The sequence below is a fragment of the Lipotes vexillifer genome, unplaced genomic scaffold (assembly GCF_000442215.2).
Source record: "Lipotes vexillifer unplaced genomic scaffold, Lipotes_vexillifer_v1.1 scaffold1093, whole genome shotgun sequence".
Taxonomy (NCBI): domain Eukaryota; kingdom Metazoa; phylum Chordata; class Mammalia; order Artiodactyla; family Lipotidae; genus Lipotes; species Lipotes vexillifer.
Genome location: NW_006774793.1, coordinates 1,310,894 through 1,330,270, shown reverse-complemented (window position 1 = coordinate 1,330,270; position 19,377 = coordinate 1,310,894). Strand labels below are relative to the sequence as shown.

At 48.8% G+C, this 19,377-nt stretch overlaps 1 protein-coding gene across 3 annotated transcripts in view; it reads left to right on the top strand.

Annotated features, from left to right (window-relative positions):
* Positions 1–18,042, top strand: part of ACIN1 (apoptotic chromatin condensation inducer 1) — a 33,133-nt gene extending 15,091 nt beyond the window's left edge. For 2 of the 3 annotated variants that reach the window (XM_007449546.1, XM_007449544.1), the window contains 13 exons: positions 122–337; positions 1,054–1,169; positions 8,616–8,757; positions 12,217–12,259; positions 13,164–13,297; positions 13,392–13,544; positions 14,747–14,888; positions 15,228–15,373; positions 15,759–15,866; positions 16,007–16,114; positions 16,348–16,672; positions 16,784–16,884; positions 17,614–17,940. In XM_007449546.1, the coding sequence (XP_007449608.1) occupies positions 122–337; positions 1,054–1,169; positions 8,616–8,757; positions 12,217–12,259; positions 13,164–13,297; positions 13,392–13,544; positions 14,747–14,888; positions 15,228–15,373; positions 15,759–15,866; positions 16,007–16,114; positions 16,348–16,672; positions 16,784–16,884; positions 17,614–17,940 (2,061 nt within the window). Of the gene's footprint in view, positions 1–121; positions 338–1,053; positions 1,170–8,615; positions 8,758–12,216; positions 12,260–13,163; positions 13,298–13,391; positions 13,545–14,746; positions 14,889–15,227; positions 15,374–15,758; positions 15,867–16,006; positions 16,115–16,347; positions 16,673–16,783; positions 16,885–17,613 lie in introns of all 3 variants that reach the window. The other variant, XM_007449545.1, reaches the window with a different exon arrangement.
* Positions 18,043–19,377: the final 1,335 nt, after the last annotated feature.

The following is a 19,377-nucleotide window of genomic DNA, read 5'->3' as shown; positions in this document are numbered from 1 at the left end:
AGGGAAAGATTTAAATAAAATCTTTGAATAAAAAGATGCAAAGTATTAAGTTGGAAAACTCAGTGATCTACTGAATATATGGCATATAAAATAACTTGCCTAATGTGTTTCATTTCTTTAGTCTCTGAGCCCTGGAGTCTCCAGGGACAGCAGCACCAGCTACACTGAAACCAAAGATCCCTCTTCTGGTCAGGAGGTTGCAACTCCACCATTGCCACAGCTTCAGGTCCTTGAGCCAAAGGAGAGGACTTCCACCTCAACCTCTATCCGAGTGAGGCGTATGAGCCAACCTGAGCCAGCTGAAAAACATGTGACCCAGAGGTTACAGCCTGAGCGGGTAGGGTATTATGCCCCTTCCCTAAGAGGGAGACGGAGGATTAGGCATGATTTTCCCTTTTGTCTTAGCTATAAAACTGAAAGTGCAGTCTGGATAAGGTTCAATAGAAATGGAGAAGGTTGGGGAAACCTGTTAGAGTCTATTTTTTTTTGCGTTACGCGGGCCTCTCACTGTTGTGGCCTCTCCCGTTGCGGAGCACAGGCTCCGGACGCACAGGCTCAGCGGCCATGGCTCACGGGCCCAGCCGCTCCGCGGCACGTGGGATCCTCCCGGACCGGGGCACGAAGCCGCGTCCCCTGCATCGGCAGGCGGACTCTCAACCACTGCGCCAACCAGGGAAGCCCCTAGAGTCTACTTTTATTTCCAAATCCCTGGTTCATGAAAGTTCTCCATGAGGCTGAGCAGTAGGGTTCTCATCTTCAGGGCTCTCAAGGTCAGTTCTTCCTCAGAACATCTCCCTTTTTTCTGCCCAAAAGGAAGCCTTTTCTCAGTTCTCTCAAAGAAGAATTCTAATAAAATGATTTTTGGCATAGAAATTCTGTAAGCAGTATTCCATTCCACTTTCTAAAATGAAATAATGAAGATAAATAGAGTTATGTGTGGAGCTGGTACTGTGTATGTTGTGCTGTGCCTTTTACCAGCTCCACGTTATAGAAAAGGAACCAAGCAGATTTAAGTACGTTGCTATGTTTGTTTTGCTGTGTTTGTCCTTACAGGGGAGCCCAAAGAAGTGTGAAGCTGAAGAGGCAGAGCCGCCAGCTGCCACACAGCCCCAGACCTCAGAGACTCCAACCTCCCACCTACCAGAATCAGAAAGGATTCATCACACTGTGTAAGTGATCTCTCTTAACTGGGGTATAACACTCCCAATTTGTGGGCTAGTTCTTGGCTCCCTAGGGTTCTTTGGCTAAGTCCTAGTTTCATTATAAAATGTGAAGGCAGAACTTTATCTGGACTAAGGCTAGACTTCAGTTACTATGTTAAGAGTTGCCACCAGAACTCTTAAGGTAGTCTGAAAAGTGGTGGTGAGAGCAAAAGGAACCCCATATCTGGAATTATCTGACCAAAACAGTCAATTCCTTTAAGAAGGAGGCAGCAGAGGCTTCTTTTTGTAAACTCAAGACAGTGTAAGGGAATTGACTCAGGCATTTTAACTCAGTCTTTAACTCACATTTACCAGCTACATGTGAGCCTGGGAACACAGTTTAATAAAGGATGTTGAGGATCTACAGAGCAACTTACAGGAGAGTGCTGTTTTTTAGTTTTTTTATTTTCTCTGGTTATAAGCTATCATTTTATTAAGCACAGTCTATCCTAGTTATCTCCCACAGCGTACAATACAGCAAAATATGAAGTCCATATCAAGTCAGAAGTTTATTCCTTCTAAGACTCTTGGATTGATTTTACCATTTATGCAGTTAACATGAATTTTTTATTCCTTCTGTGTAGTCCTAGAAAAATACTGTCATATCAAATTAAATTTGTAATTGAACATGTATGTCATTCATTCTTCTGAGCTAGGTATTACAAATTAAGAAGCCATTGAACCAAAATTCCTGGCTTCAAAGTCTCATGGGAAGTGAAAAAGAAAAGCATTGTGGAAATAAGATTGCTTAGCTTTTGGACATCAGGAATCCTATACTACTTTAGTGAATGTCCTGTGTAGACAGTTGGCCTAACTTTGTTCCATGATTGTTTTAATGGCATTTTAACACTAATACTATCAATATGATTTTTCCCTTTATGTACATCTGATAATTTATATTCTTCTTAGAGCTTCAGGCTATCTTTTGCCTCTGATTTTGGAGGGTGGTGGGCAGTGACATGGTTTATTATCTCATTTTCTTGAGACTTTAACAATAATTATGTACTCATTATTATAGCTTTTGCCTTGCTACTGCCTATTCTAATATTCTTGCCTCTGCTGCCATCTTGTGGCCATTACATTTTTGGTTTGAAAGCTAAAAGTTCACTCTATTGCCTTTGAAAAAAGTTTTTGTTTTTCCATTTTGCAATGGGTACATTATCTTTTGGAAAAGGGTTTTTCTTCTAGGACCTTAAAGTGAAAAACCAGCGGATTCTGGAAGGTGTTCAGGATTCCCCAGCTACACCATCGATGAGGAAATGGGGTGACACCTTCCCTTCCCTATCCATCAATCAGAGATAATGCCTGCCTTTCCATCCCCTATCCCATGGGAGGATAGCATGTCTTTTCTGTAATGGCAGTTTCAAAGTAGATGTTGACAACCTGCTACTAATTGGGCCGGAGGAAGTGCCTCCTGTGCACCTTGAGAGGCAAGTAATTTTCTGAAAAGCTCCTTGCTTGTCCTAAAATCCTGTGGGTCTCTGAGATCCTGGCAACAGAGTGGCACTTTGTGCTGTTTTGAAGCACCTTATTTAATGGATTTTTGCATGCAAGTCCAGGGCAAATGAACCTTGGAGTCATATACAGAGTTTTTCTCCTCAGGTAAACGTGGCTTTGATCTTCATTTATGACTGAGGTCATCTAGTCACATTGATTCTGGCATGGTGATAGCAAGTGGCACCTTGGGCAAATATTGAGATTGTCCGTTGTTGCCTAGGCAAGCTCCGGCGGAGCAGCCCATAGATTAGAAATGCAGTCTGAGCTCAGAAGTAGCTCTCACACATCCCTCTTACTTGCTTTCCTTCTGCCTACCTTCCACATGGTCTGTGCAGCAGCCTAACAAAATGAGATGCTCAAAACCCATAGGCTCTTCTGGCACTGGATTTGGTAAATGAATCCTTGAGAAGTTTGCCTACATTTCTGGAGGCCGTACTAAACTGATTCACAACACTCCTCCTGGTCTTTCACCCCTCTAGAGTGCTAGTGTTCGGCCTGGTGATCTCTGGAACCCTGGCCAATTTTAAAAGTGGGATCAACAGGAGTGCTAAATGGCAAAGACCATTTGTGGCTTAATCTTGGTTTTCCTCTCTATCTCAACAAGAAGTCACATGACTTTTAAAAAAACAGAACTGGGGCCTGTTGATTCAGTAAAGTGTTAAAAAAAAAAATTAGACTTTACTTCAAGGACCTCTCACCACTTGGAAGAGATTGCCTTAATTTTTTTTGCTGTGCTTGGTTAAATCCATTGTGATTCTGATTGTGCCCTGAGGAATTCTAGGTTTATGAGGTAAGGTATCTTTTTCATTTCTTGGGGCAGGAATTTGTGAGCCCTCAGTTCTGTTTCACTTGAGCCCCGTTCCAGAATCTAGTCCTCTGCCTGCTTATAGATACAACAAAAATTTCCTCATACAGCAGAAAATAATGGTACTCTCTTTTTACATTAAAAAAAAATAGAGGAAAAAAAAAAAGAAAGGGAAAGGAAAAACTTTGTGGGCAACTGTATCATCCAGTAATAGTTAATTCAAACCCCAGTTTTTCTAAATACAACCTTCCTGTATACACAAACCTTGCAGGCAATAGCAGCGTTGGGCTCTTGGCACTATGCTTATTTGTTTTTTCACCTGAGTAGGAGGAAGGAAATGGTCCTTTAAGCCAGTATGACAGTGTAATTGATACTACTCAGGGGACCTACAGTGCCAGTATGCCAAATGATGCATAATTTTTAAAAAGTAAAATTTATTGTTATCAATAGAGTTTGCTCACTGAGAAGTTGGTATCTAAGGACACACCCTCTAAAACCATACCGACCTCGACCTCGGTTATCTTGGGACTAGTGTGCTCCTGAGGGTATTCTATGTTTAAATCTCACTGCCTAATGGTAGTCAGATCCCACTGTTTCTTATTAAATTTCACATCAGGTCCTCAGTTCCTTCTGAATTTTCTATAGTAACTAAAGTTCAAACATATATGTCTATAGAAATTTCCATTTCCATTAGTTTTTCTGAATCTCATTCCTATTCAGATGTGAACTCTAATGTGATGTTATTAGCCCATAAGTAGTTCTGTCCTTTTCTTCTGGGCTACAAATGCTTTGTGCACTGTTTAATTTTGGGTAGATATCACCCACCCCCATCCCTATGCAGTTTCACTTATTTTTTCAAAGGTATCAGAAATATTTGTGCAAGAATTTAAATAGTGGGAAAGGAGATGCCTTTTGCATAAAAGGGACTACAAAGAAAAGCTGTGTGGGGCTCTGACGCATAGCTAAGAAGGCTTTGGGACTAGTCCTGCAAGTAGATTGAGTCCCATTTTGGGATAATTTCGAGGCTTCCTCTTTTTCTTATGAAAATAAAGTTTTGGGAATTCTTCGGTCCCACAGGTTTAATCATGGGGAAATAGACAGCACAAACTCATTGTGTCTTAAGAAGGCCAAGAATAACGTCATAAAATTCTTATTCTTGAAAAAAGCGAGATAGAATTTCCAATTGAAAGAAGATTCTTCCTCCAGGGATGCCACTTTTGGAGAGGCATATTGGCAGCTGAAAGTATTTTAGGACAATTGATGGACAGGGAACATGTATTTGAGGATGTTTGAAGGTAACATTTCTCTGTAGGATAACGGTGTCTGTGGGAATTCTATCCAAAAATACTTAATAAGAAGAAAACCTTTAATTCAGCAAGGATTTACTAAAATATCCACTTGGTACCCCCAATGACAACATAATTGGGAAATATTTACTGAGCGTTTCTTTGCGTTAGGCCCCAGGCTAGGGGTCAAGGGATGCAGTCTCTGACCTTGAGGAACTCTGCAGGGTAGAGGTGAGGGGGAAGTAAACCAGCAGGTACTAGACAGTGATGAGGGCATTGCTGAGAACCTGTCAAACCAATTAGTTCCTAACATCAGAGAAAGACCAGTCTACTCTTTGAGGATGCTCAAAAAAAAAAGCTCCCTAGGTGTCACCAAATGAGATAATGGCCTATTAAATGTACATGTGTTTTATGCATATCCTTACCTTGACTTGGGGTGTCTTCCAAGCCAGACTCCTAAGAGCAAATCCTTATCACACTGTTAGATGAGATAGGTATTGTTATTACCCCTACTTTACAGATTAAGAAACTGATACACAGAGGGGATCAGGAACTTGCCCAATATTATGCTACTTGTGTGCGGGGTGGGGCTGAGGCCTGGATTGAGACCTAGCCAGTTTGACTCCAGAGCTCTCAACCTTACTGAGCAGCCAGGGACCACTCAGTGAAAAGGAACTGTAGTGTGATGTATAAACATGACTGCTTTAGCATGCAGTTGACATGTAAGTTTAAGATTTTAAGCAGCAGGGAGGAAATTTCAGTTTTGACTAAACGCTCTGGTATTACAAATGAGATAATACTAAGTTTTTGGTTAAGTACACAGAAGCTTGTCTTAGTGTTAAACCTTTACTGCCACTGGGATACAAAAGGAGCACCTTTGCAGTCAACAAATGGGCATTTTGAGCATCTACTGAGTGCTGTTTTGAATGGGTAGAGGCAGCTTCCCATTTTACATTAGTCTGAAGATGCCCCTGATTAGTAATTTTCATTTAGTTCCCACTTTCTGCCCAGCAGATCGGCACACACCCCACCACCACCACCACCCCTGTCCCCAATAACAGTCCTCTCATTTCAGTTTCTTATCTACTTCAGAGCCCTCATTTTGGAGCCCTTGCTCCAAGAAGTAAGTGGCCTTCATGCTTCAGCTACCCAAGGTCCCCTTGCCCTGTTTATCCTTTTCCTTTCTGGCTCCTGCAGACCCTGGGGCAGGGTGACCTTATTAAAGACTCTGTGAAACAAAGTTGTCTGTCTTCTCTTCAGAGACACCTCTCCCCTCCTCTACTGGTAATTCAAAAAGGAACTTTCTCCTTATCCACTCCTTCCATCTCCCTGAAGAAAGGACGGGTTGGAGTAGTAATACGTGGTCATTGCTCACGGTGAGCCCCCAGTTACCATACAGTGATTGGATAGTGCCAAATCTCATCCCACCTCCCCACCTTGAACCAGCTGATCCAGTTTCAGTGTTCTATGCCTGGCTTCTCAGATAGAGAAAGGTGGGCACTTAAAAAGTGCTCATGACCCTCCCCTCTGTCTCTTTGCAACTTTGGCTTTGTTATCTTCCTTCTTATCATTTTTCACTCCCAGCTCTGCTGTTTCCTTTCCTTCTATTCTCTGGAATCTTCCAAGCAAGCAGCTGTAATTTTGTATGTCCTCTCCACCCAGCCCCCTCCCCCGCCCCCGTGGAAGAGGAGGAGAGAGCACCCTCTCCCTGTGGGGTTAGGCCTCGGTAGCTGTTGTAACCTGAGAAAAGAAGGAAAAAGGCCAGGCCTTTTGAGCCAGCAGTGAGCTCCTTGTGGCCTGCCAGAGGATAAGAGCCTTGCTCACTCAGCGCCCTCCCTCTCTTCTTTCCCCTCCCCTGCTGCAGCAGGGCCCTCCCCCATCCGCACACACGGGCTGCTGGGTAAGTGGCAAGATGGCTCCCCTGCATGTCTCCGGCTGATCGCCGCCGCTCCGCCAATACAATAGAGCCAGCCACTACCAGCAGCCTGGCCCTCTTCCTCCTCCTTCTCCAGAGAGACCAATCCAGCTGAATTCGGGGTTTGCCGTGAGGACTTAACGCTTATCTCTTAAAAGCCAGATCTATTTTAGCCTCCCCTCACCACCACCACCATCTCCCCTTCCATTTACCATTTTTTGGATCCCCAGTTGCTGCATCTCGATTTTCTCTCTCTGGATCGGGTGGTTGGGGAGGAGGTGGTGGGATCTTGGGACAAGGAAGGTGTTTTGTGTTTTTTTTTTAATTTTTTAGGATTTTTTTTGTTTGGTTTTTGTTATTTCTTCCATTCCAGAAAGGGATAAACAGCACTTCCAGGGGGAGAAAAAAAATCATGTTATCAGAAAGCAAAGAAGGGTGAGAGCTTCACATTTCCATGTATCCCTTTTCCCCACCACTCTAGCCCCCCTCATCTCCCTTCTCTTCCCCGTGGCTTTCATTCCGTCTTTTCGTTTTGATTTGTCTTCAGTCATTCTGCTTTCCCCCTTTGTCCTTCCTGCCCGGTTTCTAATTGGCCCCACTTAACCTCTGTGTGGGAAATAGGTATTTTTTGGATAAGACTTTTCTTTAGATTTAGGCAGTTGAATCTCGTGTTTCTGTGGGAGCCTATTAGCTGGGGGCACATTTCCGATTTTCTCCTCCCCCCCTCTTCCCATGCATCCCTCCCTGCCTGCTCTGGGAAGGCTGTTCTGACCTCTGGGTGTCAGGCAGCCTGTCGAGAATGCCGAATTTTCTGGTGATGGTCAGCCTGGGGAGGCTTGCTTTCCCCTCTCTTGAGACTTAGGCCCCTGATCATCTTGATTTGATTTTTTTACCCCTCAGTGTTTGGGTGGTAGTGGGGATGAGATTAGAGTTAGAAGTTCAGGATGAAGACAGAAAAAAGAAGATGGGAAGATAGTTTATCGGAAGTGAACCTCTGGGATTCGTTGCCTGCAATGGGAGCTGACTTGTGTGATTCAGAGGGGTGGGGGAGTGGGTTCAGCGTTTGTGGGGGGGCTGCGTGGTGTAGGGGAGGGTGTGTCCTGACTGGGAGGCCTGCTCTCTTTATCTCTTGGAAGTTGGAATAAGGGAGTGGGAGAAACTGGGCGAAGGCTGAATGTAAGAACAATTCCTACACCTCTGAGCAGGTAAAAGTGGCCTGGTGCTTCTCTGAGCTTTCATACTTTGTCTGGCAGTTTTTGTTTTTCCTTTTGGATTAGAGGGGGTCCCTGTTGAAGCTTGAACCCTCGCCAGCCTTCCTCTCCCTGCAGCCCTCACCCCCACCATTTCTCCATTCCTGGTGTCTGCAGACCCTGAGGGTCAGTAGGCTTTTACTTACTAAGCAGTTGATTAAACCCAAGGTTGGGATCATCTGCCACAGCCCTGGCTGTTCTTTCTCCTCTTTTTAAGGAATCAGGCTTCCCTTAGTTTCTCATGCAGTTTGGCTAAATAAAGGTGTCGGCGCCCAGGTCTAGGGTGGCCACGGGGTTGTAGGCAAATCACAGTTACTTTTGAGAGACTTTGCAGAGAGGGATGTTTCTCCTCTTCATGTAGGGGTACTCTGGTGAATTACCTAAGAACATTGGAGCCCTGACCCCACACATCACAGCTTTATCCCATCTGGGCAGTGAGTGAATGTGGTTGCTGTGATCTGTGCTCTTTCCCCTAGGAAAACCGTTTCCTGGTTTTCCTGGGGGGGACAAGGTCTCCAGTCTGATCTAAAAAGCAGCCCTCCCAATCCCACCCAAGTGATGAGGCATGGGGGTTTCCTTGACCCAAAACCTAACGTCTTGCTCTCTCTTCCCCTTGGTTCTTTCCTGCCCTTCCTTCCCAACCTCTCCCCATACTGACAGTGAGGAGAAGGAGGAAGTGACCATGGACACAAGTGAAAACAGACCTGAAAATGAGGTTCCAGAGCCCCCCATGCCTATTGCAGACCAAGTCAGCAATGATGACCGCCCAGAGGGCAGTGCCGAGGATGAGGAGAAGAAAGAGGTAAATATCCAAGCCACCTGCTGGGGTGGGTGGGCAGGAGTGGACCTGGGGGAAAGAATAGAGCACTCTGGTGATCCCTCGTACACAGTGGGATAGCTTAAAGAAGGGACTAGGCAAAGACTTGGATCAGGATAGGGCCAAGGGAGAATTCGCTGGTTTAGCAAGGGAGACCCCTTGGGATGGGAACAGGGCTCTTTATTCCCGGTTCCTTGTTGGGGAAGTAGTGCAGGTGGGGAAGTTTGTAACCAGCGGGAAAGTCAGTTAATGGCCCTTTAAGACCCAGGCTCAGCTTTACCGTCTCCCTTCTCTAGCTTCTCCCTGTGGTAACTCCTCTAGCTTTCCCTCCTTTTTAAAAGTGTGTTGGAGATCAGCGCCATCTAGTGGGCCATGGTGGTTCTCAGCTGACCACCATGCTGAGGAATTTTTGTTCCTCATCTGCCCCCTAGTGGTCTCATTGCAGAGATGTAGCTACTTAGAAGCCAGCCCCTGGGGTCATCCCAAAGGCCCCTTCCCCATTTTTGTGACCTGTTTACTTACTTTTTTGGCATATATTTTATCTTGTGTCCTGAACCCAATTCAGGGGGCTCCCCCCATCAGAGCCAGCGAAGTCTTCTTGGCTCTTAAAGTAATTAGAGCAAGAATTAGCTGGGTTTGGGAGTAGGGTAGTAGGGTGGGAGGGACTGTTGTGTGTGTAGCCTTTCTTTGGTGTGTGTTGCGGGGGTGGGGGCCGGTGAACGTGATTTGATGTGCAGAATATTATTTATTACAAGGTCCTTCTTCCCCGTAAAACTTTGTCCAAGTACCTCGTGTACGGTAATCCGCCCGTAAAATATAACCCTGCCCAACTGGCCAATCGCTGATGCCGCCTCTTCCTCTGGACCCACCCGCTGCTCCTGAGCTGCCCAGTCAGCCGAGTCTGCTATCCAGGTGTCTTGGCCAGAGGGGGGCATGTGTATGGGATCCTGTGATGGGCCCCCTTTTGCCTCCCTGCCTTGCTTACATCAGGGGGCCAAGAAGAGCACTGTTCTGGAGAGACTTGTATTGAGAAAGCAAAAAGCATTTGGAAAGGGGTGGACTTGCATCATCTCCCTCTTTGGGACACCCCAAGAAGAGCTTGTGTCAGTGCTGGGGCGCCTGCCCACACGCCCTTGCCCTTTTGAGGACTCTGGGTTGCCTTATTTGCTACAGACTGTCGGGATCCCCATCTAGGGCACCAAGACCTCCTAAAGAGTCAATGTTTGTGATCACAGTGCCATGCTGTAAAATACTGAGTGGGGCTCTCGGCTTAAGCTGTGACGACTAGGAACCCTGCAGAGAAGTCTAGGGTCTGAGCCCAGAGATTTAAGGCTGATGACAGCCCAGCCATGTATCACCACTTGCTCATCAGATGGACTTTCCTTTGGTCCCTGTTGTCCATGGTGAAGGGCAGCATATGTTGGTTGCTCCAACTTCTCCTCCATCCCTGGAGGCAGGGGCTCATCCACCCACCTGACTGGAACCACTGTCTCAGCTGGAGTCCCTGAGGAGATACCACACACCACTCTCAGAAGAAAAGTATTCTGACCTTGCTGCTGAATGTGTGCCAGGTCCTGGGGCTACCCACCTACTACCCCCAGGCTGCCTTCAACAGAGGCTTCATGATCCCACTCGGTGAGAGGACCCCCTCCCCAGTTACAGGCAGAGGAGAAAGGGACTCTGGAGTCATCACCTGGATTCCAAGTATTGGGTGGTGGTGTTGCTGCAGCTTGCCACTGATGGACATAGGGTCCTGCCTCTCACGATAAAAGGCCAGGACCATTTCTGCTACTTACAGGCCATCTCATCAGGGACTGCAAGATGATGCCCCTACAGGGCCGGGACTGATGTCTCTGCCCCCTTTCCCCCGTACCCCTCGCTGAGCCTGGCCACCACCAGTGAACTGTCTTGACATCATGGAAACTGGGCAGCGTCCCCCCACACGTTTCCCTCCCGCCCCCCCTGCGCCCCTGGGAGGACTCTGGCAGTGCCGTGCTGACCACCACGCCGTGCGCCCACCTTTTTTGCCAACCCAACCCCCCACCAATTGCACAGCGCCTAGCAGGGAGGGCTCATTCTGATTGGACCGGCGGTTGACTAGATACAGTACACAGTGAGGTGCGATTGGCTGAACTGAAGATCCCAGGTGTGAGATGGTACCTGGAACATTTGTCATATTCCTAGTTTATTTTCCTCTTTATTTTCTTCTTTCTCCTCTTTTTTTAATCTTTTATTTAAATTTTTTTCTTTATCTTTTTTTCTGATTTCTTTATTGGATTTGTTTATTTATTTGGTTCATGTTTTTCCTGTTTTAATTAAGACTTTTTTTTTTTTTTCTCACTAACTTACCCATCGAGAGCGGCCTGGCTAGGGGTCAGGCTGGCCCTTAACGGAGACCAAGGAGACTTGGTTGGACGACACAAACGGGGCTGGGGGTTGGATGGGGAAAAGGGATTTCATCAAGAGGGTTCCTGCCCTACCCTTTAGAAGGGTGGTAGGTCTTAGTTTTTCCAGAAATAAGCACTTAAATCTAAAATGCTCTATTCCCTTTTTTGCTCTCTCTCTTCCTCTTTTTGCTCTGTCCACAGTCTTTCTCCCACTGAGTGTTTGGGGCAGAAACTTGCTCAAAAGCAAGTTTGGAAGTTTCTGGTCCTTGGCAGAGCCCCTAAGGCATAAGCCCTGTTTGGAGAAGAAACAGTAAAGGCTCTGCTAGAGCTCCATACAGTGGTTAGAAAGTCTGAAACTCCCTAGGGACAGTCTGCCCTGCATAAAAACTTGTCTTTACCAAAGACACCTTTAAATTCTTTCTGCTGGCAGTTGGCTCAGGAGGCTCATCTCCAGTGAGTCTGGTGCTGCCATTTTCCACAGTGTGGTGGGCATCCGGGCAGTCTTAACAGTCTGCTGTCCAAGCCACTCAGAGCCAGTGTCAGTGGATGTCAGGCTGGGCACTGAGAAGAAGAGGAGGGTTATGTTGTCAAAGTGCCATCCCAGAGTTGGTTTTCCTTGTTTCCTCGTGTTTTCCTTGAGTTAGCAAGGAAGACCTTAGAAGGACCAGATGACCCAGCTCTGGACATAGCTTGTTGGGCTTGGCATCCTCTCGACCAGTAGAGACAGTGGAAGAGGGCATGACCAATGCTTTTAAAGGGCTGGGAGGCTACTGAAATTCTTCTTCCAGCTTATTTCTGGTTAAGCTAATACATAGGTGTGGTATGGACTAGATGACTTTTCCCTGCTGTGATGTTTGGTTTTATTTTTTTCTCTAACTTGCATTGATTCTGCTTTGTTTTTGCCGTTTGCCGCTTCTGTTTTGGTCTCTGTCTGTCTCTGTGTCTCTCTCTCTCTGTGTCTTTGGAGCCTATGCTAAGACTGCCCCATCTAACCTCTTTTCCCCCTCTCTGTGGGGTGTGTCTCTTTCTCTTTTTTCCCCTTTTCTTCTCTATACAGAGCTCGCTGCCCAAATCATTCAAGAGGAAGATCTCCGTTGTCTGTAAGTCTAGCCCCAAATCCCTGATACAGGTCCGGAATACCATAAAAATCAGAGTTGATAGAGAAGGAGATTCCCATTCTCTGTCAGTGGCATTCTTGCGTCACCCCCTGCCATCCCACCACCTCCACCCAGCAAATCTGCATCTTTTGGATGTAGGTAGTGTTTCATTTTAAAATTCAGAACTTCACAAACAATCCTTGTTATTTTTCCCCAGTCACACTTCTTTCTTAACCCTAATGAGATACACCATGAGATGTCTTACCATTTCTTATCTAGTCCTCCTGCTTTTATTATTTCAGATGTCTGAACCCTCAGAATGAGGAGTGGGTTTGAGGGATTCCTATAAAATGCTTACCAGTTTATACTTTATTCTAAGAGAGCATCTGAGAAAATGAGAGTGCCTACACCTCCAGCAGTAACATCTTTAACATTTTCCCAATGAGGAACTCCAAGTTGACAAAAGTGTAATAGGTCTTTATGACTTTAAATATATCAGTCTGTAGTGTGAAAATAACCTCAAGCATGAGCAGGTCACATCATGATCTAAAATTAAATTAACTTGGATTTTAGTATCACATAGTCTTGTTTTTCTCATTCCCATGTCGTCCTCAATCTGTCTTCCCCAGTACTTTAGATTTTTCTACCACTAAAAGTTTAAATTGCTTACCAGCCTAGTTAGCTCTTCCTTGTTGCCTTCAGAAATCAGTAGTTTTCATCTTTTAGGAAGTGGCTCCTGGCCTTTTATTGTTTACTCTGAAGCATGGTTTCCCCAGTCCCCAAATGTGGTTTCCTTAAGTTAACCTTTTACTAAAATTCCAGTCGAAGGCTCTCTGGGGGTGTTGTGGTGTGAACCAGCAGAGGGCCTGAGAGCATCTAACTGTGGGGTCCTATTTCTTGGGGACAGCAGCTACCAAGGGGGTGCCAGCTGGAAACAGTGACACAGAGGGGGGCCAGCCTAGTCGGAAGCGGCGTTGGGGAGCCAGCACGGCCACCACACAGAAGAAACCCTCCATCAGTATCACCACCGAATCACTCAAGGTGAGGTGGGAGGGGCCGGGGAAGGGAGGATGAGACATGACTTGGGAGTAGACATGGGCCCAGTGTAACGGGGTGGGGGGTATCTGTGTCCCAGAGCCTCATCCCCGACATCAAACCCCTGGCGGGGCAGGAGGCTGTTGTGGATCTTCATGCTGACGACTCCCGAATCTCTGAGGATGAGACAGAGCGTAACGGTGACGATGGGACCCATGACAAGGGGCTGAAAATATGCCGGACCGTCACTCAGGTAAGGCTCCTGCACCCCACTTTGGGGGAGGGGGCCGTGGATGCAGAGTGGGCAACTGAGTGAGGAGCTAAGGCAGAGTCCTAGAAGGGAAGTCTGCCATCTGTGCAGAGGGTTGGGTTAGTTGGCCCTTGTAGGGTAGGGGTCAGCAGGCTACCAGATCTAACCTGTAGCCTGTAATAAATTTCTGTAAGAACACAGCCACCCCAGTTCATTTACTCTTTTATTTTTGGCTGCATTGGGTCTTTTTTTTTTTTTTTTTTTTTTTTTTTTTTGCGGTATGCGGGCCTCTCACTGTTGTGGCCTCTCCCGTTGCGGAGCACAGGCTCCGGACGCGCAGGCCCAGCCGCTCCGCGGCATGTGGGATCTTCCCGGACCGGGGCACGAACCCGCGTCCCCTGCATTGGCAGGCGGACCCTCAACCACTGCGCCACCAGGGAAGCCCTGCATTGGGTCTTTGTTGCGGTACGCGGGCTTCTCATTGCGGCAGCTTCTCTTGCTGCAGAGCACGGGCTCTAGGTGCACGAGCTTCAGTAGTTGTGGCACGTGGGCTCAGTAGTCGCGTCTCACGGGCTCTAGAGCGGAGGCTCAGTAGTTGTGGCGCACGGGCTTAGTTGCTCCGCGGCATGTGGGATCCCCCGGACCAGGGCTCGAACCCGTGTCCCCAGCATTGGCAGGCGTATTCTTAACCACTGCACCGCCAGGGAAGCCCAGTTCATTTACTCTTGTCTCCGGCTGCTTAAGTGCTATAATATCAGAGTTGAGTAATTGCAACCATATGGCTCACAGAGTAAAATCTTTAATATCTTGCCCTCTACAGAAAAAATTTGCCAATTCCTGCCTTAGTTTTCCTCATGGCAGAGTTGAGGCACTGCAGATCCCAGGATCTGGTGGAGGTGAACCTAATAATGAAATCTCCCTAGTGGAAGAAGCATGTTAGGTTGACTTGCCACCATCTCTCCCCGAGAAACCAGAAACTGAAAAGAATGTACCTGTTTGGTGTTTAAGAATCCCTCTGTAGGGACTTCCCTGGTGGTCCAGCGGCTAAGACTCCACGCTCCCAATGCAGGGGGGCTGGGTTTGATCCCTGGTCAGGGAACTAGATCCCACATGCTGCAACTAAGACCCGGGACAGCCAAATAAGTAAATAATAAATAAATAGATTAAAAAAAAGAAGAACCCGTCTGTTATCTGATACCTTACAGGTGGTGCCTTCCGAGGGCCAGGAGAATGGGCAGAGGGAAGAGGAGGAAGAAGAGAAGGAGCCTGAAGCAGAAGCCCCTGTACCTCCCCAGGTCTCAGTAGAGGTGGCCTTGCCCCCACCTGTGGAGCATGAAGTAAAGAAAGGTAGGTGCAGCATTATGAGTGAAACGTGCGGCCCCCTGAATTGCCAGAGCACTTTATTTGGACCTCTTTTAAAACGTTTAATATTTTCTGCCTTGTGTTCTAGTATTTTACACATGTGTTCTCCTAGTTATCAAGCTGCGTGAGGGCTAGGTTTGAATCTGTTTAATTTTTGCATCTCCATAATGAGGAGATCAGCCTGGACCGTACCTTGCACAGTGCAGGTGCTCAGCACATTTAGATGGGACAGTGACTACTGGCAGGGAATTTTAAAGTCCGGCTGGAGGTGAAAGAGCCAGCATTGCTCCCTGCTGAAAGTCATTCCTGTGCTCTATTTGATAGTGACTTTAGGAGATACCTTAACTCGACGTTCCATTAGCCAGCAGAAGTCGGGAGTTTCCATTACAATTGATGACCCAGTCCGGACTGCTCAAGTGCCCTCCCCACCCCGGGGCAAGATCAGTAACATCGTCCACATCTCCAACTTGGTAAGTCATTTTTTTCCCACAGTGCAGCTTGGTTTAGAGTCTGAGCTTTGGACTCATGTTTCTTAGGTTCAACTCCTGGATCTGCTGGTTACTCACTCATTGAGTGAGTTATTTTACCTCACAACCTGTCTCATCTGAAAAATGGGGAGAAAAAAGTATCACCCTGCAGGGTTGTCTTGAGAATTTGTAGAGAGCCTGGCCCATGATGTCTCAGACAGTGTTACCACTCTTCTCACATTCCTGATGGAGGGTTCCTAACCTCTCTGGCCTCACCCAGACTTGGAAGCTATACTCCTGTGACAGTGGTGTGGGGAATCTTCAGACTAGTTACATGAGTATAGTTCTTGCCTTCTTTAAGACCCTGAAATTTCGTTTTCATTGGCAGGTTCGTCCCTTCACTTTAGGCCAACTGAAGGAATTGTTGGGACGCACAGGAACTCTGGTAGAAGAGGCTTTCTGGATTGACAAGATCAAATCTCACTGCTTTGTAACGGTGAGGGGAAGAAGCTGATTCTCTGGGTTGTGGCCTGTATTTCCTTTTGTGACCATCGTGGGCAGATTTGAGGGCATTGTGGCAAGTGGGAAGGGTGGAAGGCCTGTTATGACCCTCTGCCTTCTCCCTCCCTCTGTCAGTACTCGACAGTAGAGGAAGCAGTTGCCACCCGCACAGCTCTACATGGGGTCAAATGGCCCCAGTCCAACCCCAAATTCCTCTGTGCTGACTATGCTGAGCAAGATGAGGTAAGAAACCAAGGGAAAGGAAGGAGGGGGGTAGGGGCAGGGGAGGCTGTTATCCGCTAGATTCCAGCTGAGATCCCGGCCAAACCTGCAGTCACTGAGATTCCTTTTCCCTCCTCTTTGGTTCCTTTAGTTGAACCATGGGGCTCCAAAGTCTGTTCAGTGGTACCTGGGCTCCTTCAGTGGGAGTGATGTCATCTTCATCCTGACTATCCTTGTCCCTCCTCTACCCGCAGCTGGATTATCACCGAGGCCTCTTGGTGGACCGTCCCTCTGAAACTAAGACAGAGGAGCAGGGGGTACCACGGCCGCTGCACCCCCCGCCCCCGCCCCCAGCCCAGCCACCACAGCACCCCAGGGCAGAGCAGCGGGAGCAGGAGCGGGCGGTGCGGGAACAGTGGGCAGAGCGGGAACGGGAGATGGAGCGGCGGGAGCGAACGCGATCAGAGCGCGAATGGGATCGGGACAAAGTTCGAGAAGGGCCCCGTTCCCGATCACGGTCCCGTGACCGCCGCCGCAAGGAACGCGCAAAGTCTAAAGAAAAGAAGAGTGAGAAGAAAGGTACTTAGCTATGGGGGGCACACATACTCAGTAGTAGGTGGGAAAGGGACTCAGATCGGACGGGGCACAGAGTCATATGCATCAAATCTGACTCACTTTCTTCCACCTCAGAGAAAGCTCAGGAGGAACCACCTGCCAAGCTGCTGGACGACCTTTTCCGTAAGACCAAGGCAGCTCCCTGCATCTATTGGCTCCCACTGACTGACAGCCAGGTGAGCTCATGTCTTCCTGCCTTGAGGGGCACTCTCAAGCTCAGGAGGAACCACCTGGCAAGCAGCTTCAAGGCTTGGGAGTGAGCAAGGGGAGAGTCATGTGACTACGAGAGTGAATAGGCCCAGGTATTGGCTTAGAATAATAAGGCAGAAGCTAAGCATCACAGAAAGAGGCAGTTTTAAGACCCAGTTGATTGAGTGGGCCATAGAGAAGCCAGACCCATAAAGGGTAGAGGTAGACACGAGATCGGAGCTCTGTGCGTGTCCCAGGAAGCTGGCGGTGCCAACCTAGCTTCTTGGAAGTTGATTTTAGTTAGCTGAGAAATCTGTGTTTGATAAACTCAGCTGTTTCTCTTTCTAATTTCTAGGGGTTTTAGCTTTTTAAATCTACATTTCTTTGTGATGGGCCTTTTGGGAATTGTAGGTTTATGCTACTCCACTAGAGAGAATAGAGATTTGTTCACATCGAGTTAGCTTAGGAAATATCAGAGGCCAGGCATGGATGGTGCCACTACCTGTCGTGGGCATAAAAGATGAAGACTGGGAGGAGAACCTGGGGCTCTGAGACGAGGACAGATGTGACTGCTGAGGCCCTGCCTCTTCCTGCATAGCAGGAAGGCTGACAGTGGTCCCGAGCTAAGAGTGCAGGGCCCAGGTGCAGGGAAACCAGGTGAGACTCATGTGAGCAGGGCTGAGGTACCTGTTCTCTGCCTTCCCTGCCTGCTACAGATTGTTCAGAAGGAGGCAGAGCGCGCTGAACGGGCCAAGGAGCGGGAGAAGCGGCGAAAGGAGCAAGAAGAAGAAGAGCAGAAGGAGCGGGAGAAGGAGGCGGAGCGGGAACGGACCCGACAGCTGGAGCGAGAGAAGCGGCGAGAGCACAGCCGGGAGAGGGACAGGGAGAGAGAGAGGGACAGGGAGCGGGACAGGGGAGATCGAGATCGGGAGAGGGACAGGGACCGGGAACGAGGCAGGGAGAGGGACCGCAGAGACACCAAGCGCCACAGCAGGAGCCGGAGTCGGAGCACGCCTGTGCGGGACCGGGGTGGGCGCCGCTAGCCGCTAGCCAGGAGAACACTAGGGAGAGCTGCAGGCATCGGCCACCCTGCCCCAGGGGGCTTCAAGGCCACAGAGGGATAGGTACAATCTCCACCACCCTGGAACCAGGGGTCTTTGACACCATTTGCCCAGTGCTGAAGTCTGGCTGCCACCTGTCCCCACATACCAAACGGAGCAGTGGGCATCTTCCCACCCTACCCTGTAATCTATCTCTTGGGACTTAGCCCTCTCCTCCCTCTCATTTCCCATTAAGTCTGTGAGAGGGAGGAGCTACATTAGGGAGGGAGGTGGTTGGCCCAGAGCTGGGGAACAGCCAGGAGCCCCAAACCTCTCTCTCGTTCTTCCTCCATCCTGCTCACCACCTCCTTTGGTACTTGCACCCCCCTTTTGGGAACAGCCGGGGCCAGGACTGGGTCACCTATGAGCTGAATCAGCATCTCCTCCTGAGTCCCAGGGCCCCTGCAGTTCCCAGTCTCTTTGGTCCTGCAGCCCATGCCTCCTGCCCACCGGTTCCACTTTATATCCACCTTTTCCTTTTGTTCAATTTTTATTTTTATTTTTTTTATTATTAAATGATGTGGTCTATGGAAAATAATAAAAATCTGACTTAGTTTTAACTAGTGTGATTGAGTGGCTTTCCTTGGGCAGGGCCTGGGTGAGAGCCATGTTGAAGGGGAGGCTGCAGCATGCAGTGCAGCCAGCATTGCTTGCATTCCATACATTTAACTTAGGCTGCTGCTTCCTGGAGCAGGGACTTCCCACCCTCCCTCCATCCCTGCCTCGGCTCTAGCCACACACAGCTGTGGATCTTCCTCGCTGGAGGGCCGAGGGAAAGGCCCTGGGAAGAGGGGTGTCCGGGGTATGTGCTAGAGGCATTTGGTCACCTGGTCACCACCTTCAAGGTGCCGCCCATAACTGCCACCAGGGGGCGGCAGCCGCTCGCTCAGTAGGCTCCTGTAAATGAGCTTCCCAAAAAGGTTCCGTGCCCTCCCGCCGACGTCGCCTCGGTCCCTGACCCGTTTGTTCCCTGGGCCCAGCCCGCGGACTCCCTGGACCTTTCTGCTGTGCTGAAAGCCCCCAGCCTGCCCGCTACCCTTCCCTGCACAGGTTCCTAAAATGCCGCCGCCTCACGGCCGGGGTCCACAGCAGCCTCCAAGGCTGGTCCGGGGGCGGCGAGCCGGGCCTCCGCAGTGGGCTCCAGATTCCCCTGCTCACTGTGCGCTCGCCTTTCGCACGGCTGCGGGGGGCGTGCGGGCCGCTTCGCGCTCCCGGGTGCGCCTTCTCCGCTAGCTCTTCGGAAACGGCCTGGCGCCGTGGCCTGGAAGCCCTCCCGCCCGAGTGCCTCCTTCAGGCGCTGCGGGCCCGGCCCGGGAGGGGCACCGCATCTGTCTGCGCCCGGCAGCGCCGAGGGGGCGGGCAGCAGGCACCGCCCCCGCC